The 13,642-nt window shown below is 32.2% G+C and overlaps 1 protein-coding gene across 3 annotated transcripts in view; it reads right to left on the bottom strand.

The window, feature by feature from the left end:
• Positions 1 to 13,642, bottom strand: part of LOC124365013 (run domain Beclin-1-interacting and cysteine-rich domain-containing protein) — a 77,397-nt gene that overhangs the window by 45,037 nt on the left and 18,718 nt on the right. The window contains exons 1-3 of one of the 3 annotated variants that reach the window (XM_046820891.1): positions 6,888 to 8,407; positions 6,387 to 6,412; positions 1,833 to 1,957 (exon numbers count right to left, since the gene is read on the bottom strand). In XM_046820891.1, coding sequence (XP_046676847.1) covers positions 1,833 to 1,957; positions 6,387 to 6,389 — 128 coding nt within the window. In that variant the 5' untranslated portion in view covers positions 6,390 to 6,412; positions 6,888 to 8,407. Of the gene's footprint in view, positions 1 to 1,832; positions 1,958 to 6,386; positions 6,413 to 6,887; positions 8,408 to 13,642 lie in introns of those variants that run through there. The other 2 variants (XM_046820892.1, XM_046820890.1) reach the window with 2 other exon arrangements.

Genomic DNA, 13,642 nt, shown 5'->3' with positions numbered 1-13,642 from the left:
AGAGCATATTGTTTTTAGTTTAAGGAAATACTCTGACAATAAATCAATAAAGTTACTGGGAATTAATTTAGATTCTAGGCTTACTTGGAGAAGTCATACTGATGCTCTTTGTTCTCACCTGTCTCGAGTAATTTTTTTACTGAAAAGACTTAAAATTTGTACTAGCTCTACCATAGTTACTAAGGCATATTTTGCGCTGTTTCATTCCCACCTTTTGTATGGTGCCCTACTTTGGGGCAATTCAAGTGGTGCCAAGGAGGTTTTTTTATGTCAAAAGAAGGCCTTACGCACAGTTTTTGATGTCAGTACTAGTGATTCTTGTAGGCCTATTTTTGTAGAACACGGTATACTTACTTTGCCGTGTATTTTTATCTTTCAATGTTTGGTATATGTAAAGGAAAATCTAGATGTTTTTAACCTGAGAAGTGTCGCTCATAATTATAATACAAGGTACCAAGATCTTCTAGATTTTAGATATGTTAGACTCACCAAAACCCAGAAAATGTATTTGTATATTGGGAAAAAGCTCTTCAATAAGTTACCATTAGGCTGTAGAGATATTACGTGTAAAGTTTTTTAAAAATGTTGTTTTAAGATGGCTTAAGAAAAAAGCTTTTTATTCTGTTGATGAGATGTTATCAGGCAGTATTGACATTGTATTTTAATTTAGTTTTTTATGTTTTCTGACATGTACTTATAACCATAAGTGCTAAACCTAGTATTATCTAATTTCTTTGACTTTGTCATGGCATTGTAATGTGGGACGACAATAAAATGATTCTTGAAGTAATTTCAACATAGAATTCAAATTGTCAGTCAATGATTTAATGAGGTATACTGCGAATAGGCTGTATTATTATATATGCTCCTTTGTGATAAAAAGTAGTTCAATGAAAATAATAAAAGACTGGTGTATTGGAGTGCACTTGTTCATACTTGAACTTCGAAAATTACGACACAATAACATCGGTTAATTTCATGACACATAATCTACAATCCTGAACTTCATGACTAATTTAATTTTTATTTGGGATATACTTTAAATCTACACATAATTTCTTTTTATATAAATTATATTAATACATGATGACATTCAGCCTATAGATACCTCTTGCCCATGACCAGCTTAGCTATTACGGCACTCTCACAAACTTTTTCCGTATAAAACAAAATGGTCTTTACTTACAAAATGTTTTATTTTATTTTTCATTAGTCTTCTGTTTTTTATTAACCTTGACTTAAAATCAGTGGTGACAGCAACTGCCTATTTAAAGCTGTGTCTTATTGCATATTTAACACACAAACTAAAGATTTTGATCTAAGACACAAAGTTGTAAATTATATTTCACAAAATTGGGTTGTCATAATGATTTTGTATTATGTGGTTTAAATGTACAGTGTATTCCCAAAAAATATGTAATATGTGTTTAAAAATCTTAATTGCCTTTGATGTAAACACTAATTTTATGATAAGTGGTATACCATACATTGGTAAGAGAACCCAAACTGGAGGGATACAAAAGAAGTTGGTTACAATCTTATCTATAGAACCATTACTACCAATAAATGGTTCACTAGTGTTCAGTTGGCCGATGAGCTCTAGAGGCATTCCTACAATGTGATAACTATTAGCACAATCCGTTGACCAGGAAAGGAATACCAAGTAATACACTTTGTAATAGCAGGAAACATCCAATATTCCTCTTTGAAAAAAATTGTTGTAATTTAAACCTGCCAGAAAACCAAAATAATACACAACCACAATGAGACTAAGGGTGCAGTGGACACAAAATGGATCAGATACGTTGTGTAACTTATGGTGACACTTATACCTTTTGTATATCCAAGTGGCAGCCTTGTCCCTGCCTCCAGACTCTGAGACAAAGGTTGGGGAAGCTGCCAGAGAGGGCTGCAGCCAGCTCAGTCCCTGGATGAAAACCCAGCAGTCAGGTTCCCCCTGCCCACAAACACACCTCACATCAAAAGTTATGTCTCTGACTTTATTAATCAAGTCCATTAAATTTCACTGAAAAAGAGTATTGTGGAAAAGGAAGAAAAAAAGGGATAAAGGAGTGGCTGGCTATCCTTGGGAACTGCTGCATATTTTTATGTAATAAATTAAGAAAGTGAGCTGATGTAGGTGGGATCAGGATCAAAATATCATGTTAAATATTTTATATATCTGGAAGCCTTTCTTCAAAAATGAGTTAGCCACTACTATTAAAAATGCATGTATGGTATAAGGAACAAAGTCTGTAGACAGATAATGGAACTCTGCCCGGAGAAACAAGAAAATACAGCTTTGTTAAGGTTTTTTAATAAAGATGTTTGAAGATAGCCAGATGATTTCCTACAAATCCAAATTGAAATAGATTGATCGTAATCTTTATAACATGTTAAGGATAATTAATATAAAAATTAAATTAATGAAATAAAGATTATGCAACGGTAGTCAATAGATTCGGGAATAAAAATAATTGGTATAGGAGAATGTGTAACTATTTAAAATCACAACAGAAAAATCACTCATTAAAAGTTTATAAAAAACCAATTCTAATAGATCTCCTCATACCACAAACTATCCTTGGAAACACAAATTAACATTTCACTATAAAAACAACTATAAAAATAATGTTAAGTGTGCCATTGCCCAATGTCTAAGACATAAATGAGGATGGTAGAACAATAAAGTATCTATTAATCAAAAATGGACACCAATCCTATCTTATTGTATTGCAAAAAAAATTAAACCAACATAATAAAACCTAAACCTATCTCTACATATCACCTAGTCTAAAGCTGCATCATAAAAAAAAAAACTAAAATTATTTTCCTTTAAAACAGCACTAAAACCAGCACTGTCTATACCACCTTTGATGAATAAATTTATATACATTTTCAAAGTTGTAAGTCCTTTTTAAAACACCCTGTATTATGTAAGCAAAGGAGACAACCCAAGCTACAGGTGATTGTCAGCTGTTGTGACCCTACTTGGAGCCTAGCACTACTGGAGTCACTGCATCATCCAATTCCCGTAATTCACCACTCAGGCCATAAAATTAAATATTATTTGGGTAAAAAATTCACAAATGTCATCTCAAAGCACAATTTTACTACATTATATAGGTGTTTCTAACAGTAAAAGAATTCTTGAATTGGAGAGCCGACTCGCAGAGAATGTGAAGACCTAGGCAGCTAATGACAACAAACCTGGGAAAAATTTTTACACAATAAATACCAATGTTTTTTAGTTTTATTTATTGTGTTATAAATTTATGACATAATTTGCTAATTAAAAAAAGTCAGTGAAAACACATTGGTTAGTAGAGTGAAACGCCGCCTACCGCATCAGAATACGACGATCCAGTCAGAAATGGCAGCGCATAATGTACTTCACAATGTGTACCTAAAACAAGCCGCCATTTCTGATTGGATAAACCTTTTGAGATGCGGTTTGCGGCATTCAACTCTACTAAGTGAGCTCTTTCAAATGAGGTATCGCTCGACCCATGCTTCAATTTAAGATTTCCATGTTTTCCTCTGTGGGCCGTCCCCCCATGGTTGGCATGTCATGGTAATAGCAAGGAAAAATAGTTTACATAGCCATATGACACTGTGCAAAGTTTATAGATGTTATCACCTATGGTTTTTAAAATATTAAGCCGTACCCATACTTTTCAAACACCCTGTATAGAGATAGAATAACCTATTTATAACAATTAATTATATTACAGTAAAGGGTGTTATTAACAGTGATAGTTATGAGGTAAACCAGTATATCTTTGTTGATACTTACGCTATTTCCCATAAATTAAAAAATTAATACAGAAAATTAATTATACAATTTTCTATTCAGCATTTATTTTTTTAGGTAATTCTAAGCAATATGTGGGTCAACCTCGATTTTTCTCATATTACAATATAATGTTCCAATAGTCAATTAGAAAAGGAAGTGACTAGAATTTCTTGCCGGAAAGCAGTTATAGGGAGCAGGCAACTCATATTACAATATAATGTTCCAATAGTCAATTAGAAAAGGAAATGACTAGAATTTCTTGCTGGAAAGCAGTTATAGGGAGCAGGCAACCGCGAGAATTACCTATTAGTGATCAGGGGCACTGACATGATCTGGGCTTCAAATTTGGAACTACTCGAGTTAATTTTTTTTCTAAAAGAGCAAGCAGCGCGAAGCGCTGCGCAGCGGGCAAGCATCGTGCGTGATCTACGTCTATAATGAATTGATTCAGGCCAAAGGAATGACACAGATTCCTTTATCAGATTTTGACGGAGATTTTGTATTGGGCGGATTATATTGGTTTACTTTGCTTTCCAGCATGTAATTATGTGTTTAAAATTGTTTTACATACATTACCTAAATTATATTGTAATATGTAATAACTATTTATCAGAAATTTTTAATAAAAAAAAGGATCACGCACGATGCCTGCCCGCTGCGCAGCGCTTCGCGCTGCTTGCTCTTTTAGAAAAAAAAAATTAACTCGAGTAGTTCCATATTTGAAGCCCAGATCACGTCACTGCCCCTGATCACTAATAGGTAACTCTAAGCAATATATGACGGTCTGGCGGTTGCCTGCTCCCTATAACTGCTTTCCGGCAAGAAATTCTAGTCATTTCCTTTTCTAATTGACTATTGGAACATTATATTGTAATATGAGAAAAATCGAGGTTGACCTATATATTGCTTAGAATTACAATTTTTTATAACTTGTATGTACTAATACCTCCCCCACCTAATGAAGAGGATAGCTTTCAATCCTCGAAAAGTTGTGTTATACCTTTTTGTAACATATAACGACGGCAAATGTTCGAAATCCTGTTATCCTATCATAGTCCCCCTCCTGTACATACATTTTCAATTATGGTTCCAAAACTGTCACATTTTATAGTTTCAAAAATCCCCCAAAGTTTGTTTAAATGATGCTCTGAGTGCCATACAGCTCTTTCTGGGTACCCCTGGTTTAACCGCATTTCTGTACTGCGGCCAGCAATATAAAACTGTTTAACTGTGTTAGAAAAACATGTAATTCCATCTTATATAAAAGTGCTGAGCTTAAAATTTAATTACAATTGCCATAAACATGATACTAGGAAAAATATTAATGCTGTTTTAGGAAATTACTGCCTAAGTACAACCTTAAATAGTCACATTGTTTTTTCTCCCCAAATATTTACTGTGCTGAGACCTATCATTGCTTTGTACACTAAAATTATTACTAAATTTAAAGGTAAATTTTATTCTTGGCTCTTAAAATCCCATTTTATAGGATGGATGAATTTTTTTAATATAAATTACATTACCTTAAATAAACATACATTTTTATTCAATACTTCATTCCTTGTCTCAAATTATTTAAAAGTTTCTTTCCTTCAGTTGTTCCTCTTAGTAGTAAGTAGTAATTAAGATGTGTGACCTGGGTGAGTGCTGTAATTTCTGACATTGTCAGCTATTTGTAAAAATTCAAATGAGAAATAAAAATTATTATTATTATGTATGTGTGTGTGTAAGTATTATTTTATAATTCATTATTTTAAAGCTTAATTCATCTGGCACTAGTTCATTTTAAATTATAGTCCAGTCATTTTAGGTTTTTTAAACCTCAATCTGCGGAAAAATTCCTAATGAGCTTCATTATGGCGTTCTAATGAAGATGTGAAAAATCGACATTAATATCGTGCCGGCTAAAAACGATATAAGGGTCAAAAGGCACGAAAATCAGTTTTTTGTATATGTTGAATTTTATCAACATTATATGCATTAGAAATGGATAGGAAATATTTCAATCAATCTAGTGATATGAGAGTTGTTAGAAAGTGAACCAGTAGACCACAACAGCGGTGATGAATCTGATTAGGCCCATTATAAGATCTCAGTGCCCCAACCAAAACTAGGTTTATAAGTGTACATTTCTGTAAATACATTTTTATAACAATTACGGATATGTGTTCATTATACATAATGAGTTTAGTGGATAGATAAAATCTTTTCAAATAAAAAGAAAATTTGAACATTGCTTCTAACTTTGAAAATATAAAGTTTGACATGTAAGAAAATTTATGCATTCTGGATTCATAAATATGATGAGTTACGCTACATAATTTTGTACTTGTACTTGTTATTGATAAATGCCATGTTATTGCTAACTACTCTTGATGTGATATAATACTGTTTCATGTACGGAATAACTATTATTGATGTGATATAGTGTGTTATCAGGGTAGTATCAATTTACATAAAACTGCTCTGTTGCAAGTTTTATCAGTATAAAAATAAAAATATACTAAATAAGTCGATAAAACTATTTTTTTAAACAGGAAATGTATAAATCATTTTTATATTTTAGAATTTTGATTTTGTACAAACATACCATTTCTGTAGGTAGTGTCCCACCCCCTAAAACATAAAAAAATATTAAAAAATTTTTAACAAAAAACAGTAGCAATTTTACTTAAAAAAGTATGCATATTAAAAAATACTGATTTCAATGAAAGAAATTATATACGGTAATGCATAATCAAATAACTTTTAGTGTTTCTTATATTTTTTATAAAATACCATTGCAAAACCTGGAAAAGTGGCCTGCCAATAGAGTTAATTTAGTTGCCGGTTCTTGGTTTAATTATCTACACATTATTGAATAAGCAATTTTTTATTCTAGAAATGTAAACACAAAAGAGTCATTACATCTCATTTTTAGATTAAAGATTACAATTAAAAGGTAATTATGTAATTTTAATGTAAATTAATATTATGTTTTGACTTTGCCTATGTCTGTATTGTGACATTGTCATTGATTATAAATATCCATATGAAAAATAAGATTTATTACTATTATTACAATTATTATGGTCTCAATTTTTAAACTTACTTCAAAATGCACTTCCCTTCTTAATCATTAAACGTCAAGTTAAATTTAATTTGTTAGGCAATTCTATTTACAGTCAGATACGTCTAAAAAGTATAAATGTTACACACATGTTATGTTTTAAAATGCATATTTTTAAAGTTTTAAAATGATACAAGAGCCACCACCATGAACAGTAATTTTGTAGAATCTTATTACTTCATTAACAATTTTATTATAGTTTCAGAAATACTCCAATGTTTAAAATAAGGAAGTAAATACAGTACATACTGTATTTAAATTTTCCAGAATTTTACAAAAACTTACTACTCCACAGTCTCTATAATACAAATTCCTGTTCACAATTTCACCCACACTTTATCTATAAACAGTGACTGATGAACAGTAACAGAAGTGAAGTGAGAACAATGGAAGTGGCATAATGGTGTGTGTGTAAGAAACAAACTAACAGGAACAGACTGAAAGCCTAGCCATGGCTAAAGATTAGATTACATATCAGTGAGTCATCCAAACATAAAACTACAGCAGCACAATTACTGAGAATGTGTAATGATCGTGAGAACTGCGGAGATGCAGCATCATTTTCATGACAAATGTATTTATCATATGTACTTAAATTAGCTATTATAAGTCATACCATGAGGGGACATTTAGCAGCTTAATCATTTACAATGCACATTTAATTATAAAACCATGTCTCTTAAATTTAATTACAGTTTTGTAAACTTATTTATTTACTTATAGCAAATTAGTTATCCCCTATAACATGCAATAAGTGCGATATGGTTAGAAATGTATCAATTATATTACACAATTGTAACGAGTAAATTTTATGTTTGTTTAAATTTAAGGTCTATAATAGTATAAGAGTATTTACAGGGCACATATATTTTGATAAAATAATACGGAATGAGGAAAAATCTAAAGATTAATTATATCAAATTTATTTACAGTAGTTTAATCCTCTGAGACCTAGGACATTTTGAAACTAATGACAGTTTATCTCTGTCAATAAAATTGACAGTAAATTATTTTATATTACAACACTTTCTTCAAAGCACAATAATCAGTTTAAAAGTTTTTTAAAGTAGTATATTTTCTCATAACTTCTTGGAGATCAGCTCAGAAATTCGGACACACACTTAAAATTTCTTATTTTGACAATAATTTAAGCATGACATAATTTTATGATATGGGGTCTAGACCACTGCATTCATCTACACAGATCTTCAACGTAATATCAATTTACAAGAAAACTGTTTGTTAGCAGTTGAAGGAGTTTTCACATAGATATCTGAATCTTCCTTTTGTACGTACACAATTAACTTCCATCCTGTTTTCAGAATTGTTTGAACGCACGTTTTGGTTTTAAAACTAGATTTGTAATAAAGTAAACATTATAGGGCAATGCCTCAATGAAAAACTTGGTCTGATAAGAAGTGAATTGCGTTGTTAATAAGAAGCATGCTGTGAACTTTGGGTCACACCACGTACATACTACTCTATATTGTTATCACACAATATAAACACATGTGACCTTGGTGGCACAGTGACTTTAACTGCGCATCACCAACAGTCCACTAAGTGGGTTTGTGCGTTACAGTTGTTCTGTTAGTCATCAATGAAAAAACTTCCACTAATAATTTTAAACTAAGGACAATACGTTTTCCCCCTGCAACTCATGTCATGCCAGTGTTTTAGAACAGCTATAACAAATATGATAAACAACACAACATTGAGGAGACTTTAAAACTACTTGGCTCTACAAAATGAAAGTTTCTATTTCATTTATTAATGAACATATTTTTTTAATCTTTCCTTATTTTATAATGACAAACAGTGTGAATATTTAAAATTAATATAAAACCCATTATTAACACAATTATTAAACACAAGCATTAAAAATAGTGTATTGTTATATTTTATTATAATTACAAAAAAAATCTTATTATAAAAGTCTCTATTGTTTTTGAAATTAGAATTCTATCTCGTTGTTATAAATCTGATTTGTACAGGGTGGCGCAAAAAGAACGCATGGATTTTAAAAGGCTATAAGTTGGTTAATTTTAATCACACCAAAATTTTCATTACACCAATATTTTAATTACACCAAAACAATCATCAATCAACCCAATTTGAGAGTCGGGTGTTAACAATTTTAAAACACAACTAATTTTTAAAAATAACATCGGAAAGATGGCGTCCTCCTGCATGAATACACATTAGAAGTCTCTCTTCTTCAAAGTTTTTCCATAACTTTGTTCAAACTGTCCTGTGATACAGCGGCAATTTCTTCACTTATTCCAGCCTTCGATTCTTTGAGTGACCGAGGTTTACGACGGTAAACTTTGAATTTCAGGTGTCCCCATAAAAAGAAGTCGCACGGCGTCAGATCTGGCGAACGTGCAGGGCAATGGAGATCGCCGAAACGTGAAATCACGTGACCAGGAAACATTCCTCCTCGAACGACAGCCGTAGATTGATTACTCGTGTGGGCTGTGGCTCCATCATGTTTTTAACCATGTTTGTTCCATATCGACCCCCAAAGCTTCAAGATTTGGCTGCAAAAATGTGCGTAGCATTGTCATACAATGTTCAGAATTAACAGTGACAGGTTGGCTAGCTCTTCAAAAAAATAAGGTCCAACGATGCCAATTTTAGAGACCCCACACCATACTGTAACTTTAGGACAATGCAGTGGTTTTTTATGTATTTCCTGTGAGTTGTGAGCTGCCCAGTAGCGGCAATTCTGCTTGTTTACTGGGCCATTAAAGTGGAAACGAGCTTCATCACTCAGCATGACAACATTATTGTCATATCTTATGACATTAAGCATTCTCTCGCAAAATACTCTTTATTCCTCAACACTGATCCTGTTGTACAAACCGAGTTAACCCAACGAAGTATCCAGTTGCGATCAGGTACCGAACCATTACGCCCGACATTAAACTGTAAACGAAATTTTCGTTGAACAGTGATGACAGATTCATTTGATTTGAAATGGTGTTCAACAGTGAACACCCGATGCTGCATGTTCCACTGCTACTAAAACTGGACGCTCCAACCAACAAAATGGCGTCGCTCGGCGGTCACTGATCGCTCCCCATATCCCCATAGACAGAATTGTGATAGAGTGGAGTGGGTTGTAGCGTATTGTTGCCCCACTTCGTTATGAGTATCTCTAGAGTTAACCTCTTAAATGGAGTTGCTCTTTTGGCACATGGCATTGCTTGTACTCTCTCTTTCAATGATTTATAATTAATTCATAGTCTGTCAAAGAGGTGAGCAGTTTGGAGTTTTGTCCTCGAATCACGCTGAAACTGCTATACGGATTGTGCTGAAATTTGGAACAGGTATAGCTTTTGGTCTGAATTAACATTTAGAGTGCTTTTTACCACCCATAACACATTCATTTCACCAAATAAAGTCGAATTCAAATTGAAAAAAAGTTTTGCTTACATTTGAATGTTATGATAAGAACGAAACGTAATAACGTTTCATAATTCAAATTGCCAAGTGACTTAAGAGGTTTGTGTACTCTACTAGCAAGTGCCCAGACAGTGTGTCGAACCTATGACAAACAAATCATTCGTGAGGAGGTGATTCTTCCCTTGTACCGTGCTGTATGGAAGATGAAGATAACTTCGGTGAGTCTGAAAATTAATCCATCAATCTACAACCTCTCTCTCCACTTGTATGCCTTCCCCTCTCCTAATCACAAAGATTCATATTTTGTACATTTAACGTGTGTTCCAGTCTGTCCATCCTTCTCATAGTGATTTAACTTTCACCTTCATTATTAAATAGTCTAAAAAATATTCAATTGTCCTCCGAGCCTGATTTATTTCTTTAGCTTATTGTTATATCCCTCTATACAATATATGTTGGTTCACTTGGTTTGAGCCGTATTAGTTAAATAATATTCTCTATTCAGAATTGGTTAGTAATTGGTATCAAACACGTCATTATTTCTTATATTGTTGAATGTCAGAAAAACATATAATATTGTATAAAAATGTGTTTATTGTTGTATTAACTCTTAACAAATGGAAATAAATGAAAATAACCATTTAGCTTCTTAGTCTGCACACATATAATTGGGAATTTCATCAATCCCTTCTTACTGCTCGCTATACAACATTTGTCATAATTGTCATACAATTGCTGATAGTTTTTGTAATTCCACTGTTCAAGTATATTCACTGTTTTCTACTAGTTATTTGCTGTACTACAAGGACTATTGCATGGTCTAATGATTGAATCAATCAATCTTTATTTGCCTTTTTACATATGACATGCATTGACGAAGTCAGTAATATTTTCTAGATGACATAGTCAGAAACAAGTAATAAAACCAAAACTATTCAATTTTTAAGATATCATTACAATTTAAAATTATTCTTTGAATATTAATATCATAATGTAAGACAATAGTTTAACAAAGAGAGATTTTAAAATAATTTAACAAAAAAAGACTTTATAAAAGTTCAACAGATATTAAATTAAAAAATATTTTAACTGATTGCGCGTGAATTACTACAATACTAGCACAACATATTGAAATCTTAGGATAACAGGTTACAATACAAGATTCTACAGATGAAATTTACAGTATTGAATAAAAATAAGACAGTTTCTAGATTTAAATTGAACAATTTACTGAAATCTTATTGCTGTTTACAAATATACGTTTTAAATTGTAGTACAACAGATTTAGCGAGCTGTGTAATGGATCTTGTTTACATTATTAACAAATACTAAAAATTTAATATCTTTGTAATTTAAAAAAACTCTGATAGGGGTACAGAAAGGATTGTTCAAAGCCAATGGTACAGTTTGTTTTGAAATATTTTTGTGGGATACTTATCTGCCAAAATGTTTTACTTTATTAAGATTTTTTGAGAAATTATAGTGTGACTTATTTTGAGATTTGGTTAATCTAACATGATCTATGGCAATATTAGTTCTATTTCTAGTATAGTAGTTGTGTATATCACTTCTTAGAGTGAGAGTTTGAAACTTTTTGAGTAAATAGTTAACTAAATCAAAGATGTACAGATTTATCACAGTTTGTAATATAAGTTCAATGAACAGAGGCTTGCAATGGTCCAGGGAATGGGCCCTCGCTATCACTCGCACAGCTTTCTTTTGCAGAATTAGAATATCTTCAATCTTACAGCTGTTTCCTCAGATTATTAGACCATATCTTAAAACTGATTGAAAAAATGCATAATAAGCTGATTTTACATTAGTTTTCAGGCACACACGACAATAATCGCCTGAGTAGAAAAATTATCCTAGACAACCTTTTGGATATGTACTCAATATGGGAATTCCAAGTCAAAGTACTATCGATATAGATACCTAAAAATTTTACAGTAGTAAAAAAAGCATTTATTGTATCATCTGATGGTGTTTGTTTTAAGCTGAATATAATATTCTGAGAATTGGCTTCATTGAGCACTAATCTATTGGGACCTAAACCACAATGAGGCCTCTTGTACAGTCTCTCTAACAAGATCTTGTAATTCATCGAAATTAGAGTTTATCTTAATAAAAGTTGTGTCATCTGCACATCATCAAAGATTTGGCCTTGATATTTTTTGGTTAAATCATTTTATTTGTAATAAGAACCACAAAGGGCCCAAAACCGATCCTTGGGGCACTCCAGTAGAAACTTTAGCCTCATCTGACCAGTTTCCATCCACACTTACTTTTTGCCTTCGGTTTGACAGGTCAGAAATAAAGAGGAAGCTCCTTCATCTAATTAATGCTCAGATAGACCAATCATTGATATTTTATTTTATTCATTATCTGGCAGAAAGCTTTCTAGAATATGCACTTTATTTTGGAATCTCTGTATATTTATGAACAAAAAATTAATACTTTTTAGATTGTTATTAGTTTTTAGGTTTGTAGAACTACTTACTATATTACTCTTATTCATTATCACTAAGTCTTCTTTATTGTTTAAGTTGGAATCAAATTTTTATGTTTGGAACTGAAAGTGGGAGATTGAGATTTAGAAAAAGGGTTCAACTGAAGAAGGATGTCATGTGTAGTTGTGGAACTGTTGGTGGGAGGTGAGAAAGATAGAGTTGTAGAGACAGGAATATTTTCAGAACAATTCCCAGAGTTATTTACACTTAGAGTCTCTAAGGTAGCTGGAGTCAAAGGGGGAAGACAAACGATCTGTTTGTAGATATTTTTATTTTATTAACTTCTTCTTGCAGTTTTTCGAGAAAACTCATCATGCGACAGTCCTTTCTAAAAGCTCTTTCTAAGGGCTCTTGGAGCTGATGGTTGTTCACAGGATAACAAATTAATTGTTGCTCCAGTTTCTCTGTGAAATTCTACAATCCTCTTGGCAAAGTGTTCCACTTCAATTTGGTCTCGCACACATCCCATGGGCGAACATATGAGCATTTTTAAATCTTGGTCTTTGAAGTGCATTGTGAGTTGTTTTCAAAAGCTGTGTCATAGTCATCTATAGATGGTTTATCATAATATCTTTCTTTGGTTATCAGACGTAGTAGAACTCAAGCTTTGTTTGAAACCTTCTGACATGTTAGTTTGGAGTACACAAAATCAGAGGCTTTTGTATGTTGAGGCTAATGTATGTTGTAGCCTGGTAGATACTTTTAAAACTAAGTCAAAAGCCTGTTTCTCTAACCTCAGTTTTTAAGTTGCATTTGCTTTTTGTTGGGCAATAGTTCGTTGTTGGCTTTGTTTTTGAGTGTATAAGTTTATTATATTTG

This window comes from Homalodisca vitripennis, chromosome 6 (genome assembly GCF_021130785.1).
Source record: "Homalodisca vitripennis isolate AUS2020 chromosome 6, UT_GWSS_2.1, whole genome shotgun sequence".
NCBI lineage: Eukaryota > Metazoa > Arthropoda > Insecta > Hemiptera > Cicadellidae > Homalodisca > Homalodisca vitripennis.
The sequence above is the reverse complement of the archived record's forward strand: the minus strand, read 5'-3'. Positions and strand labels throughout refer to the sequence as shown.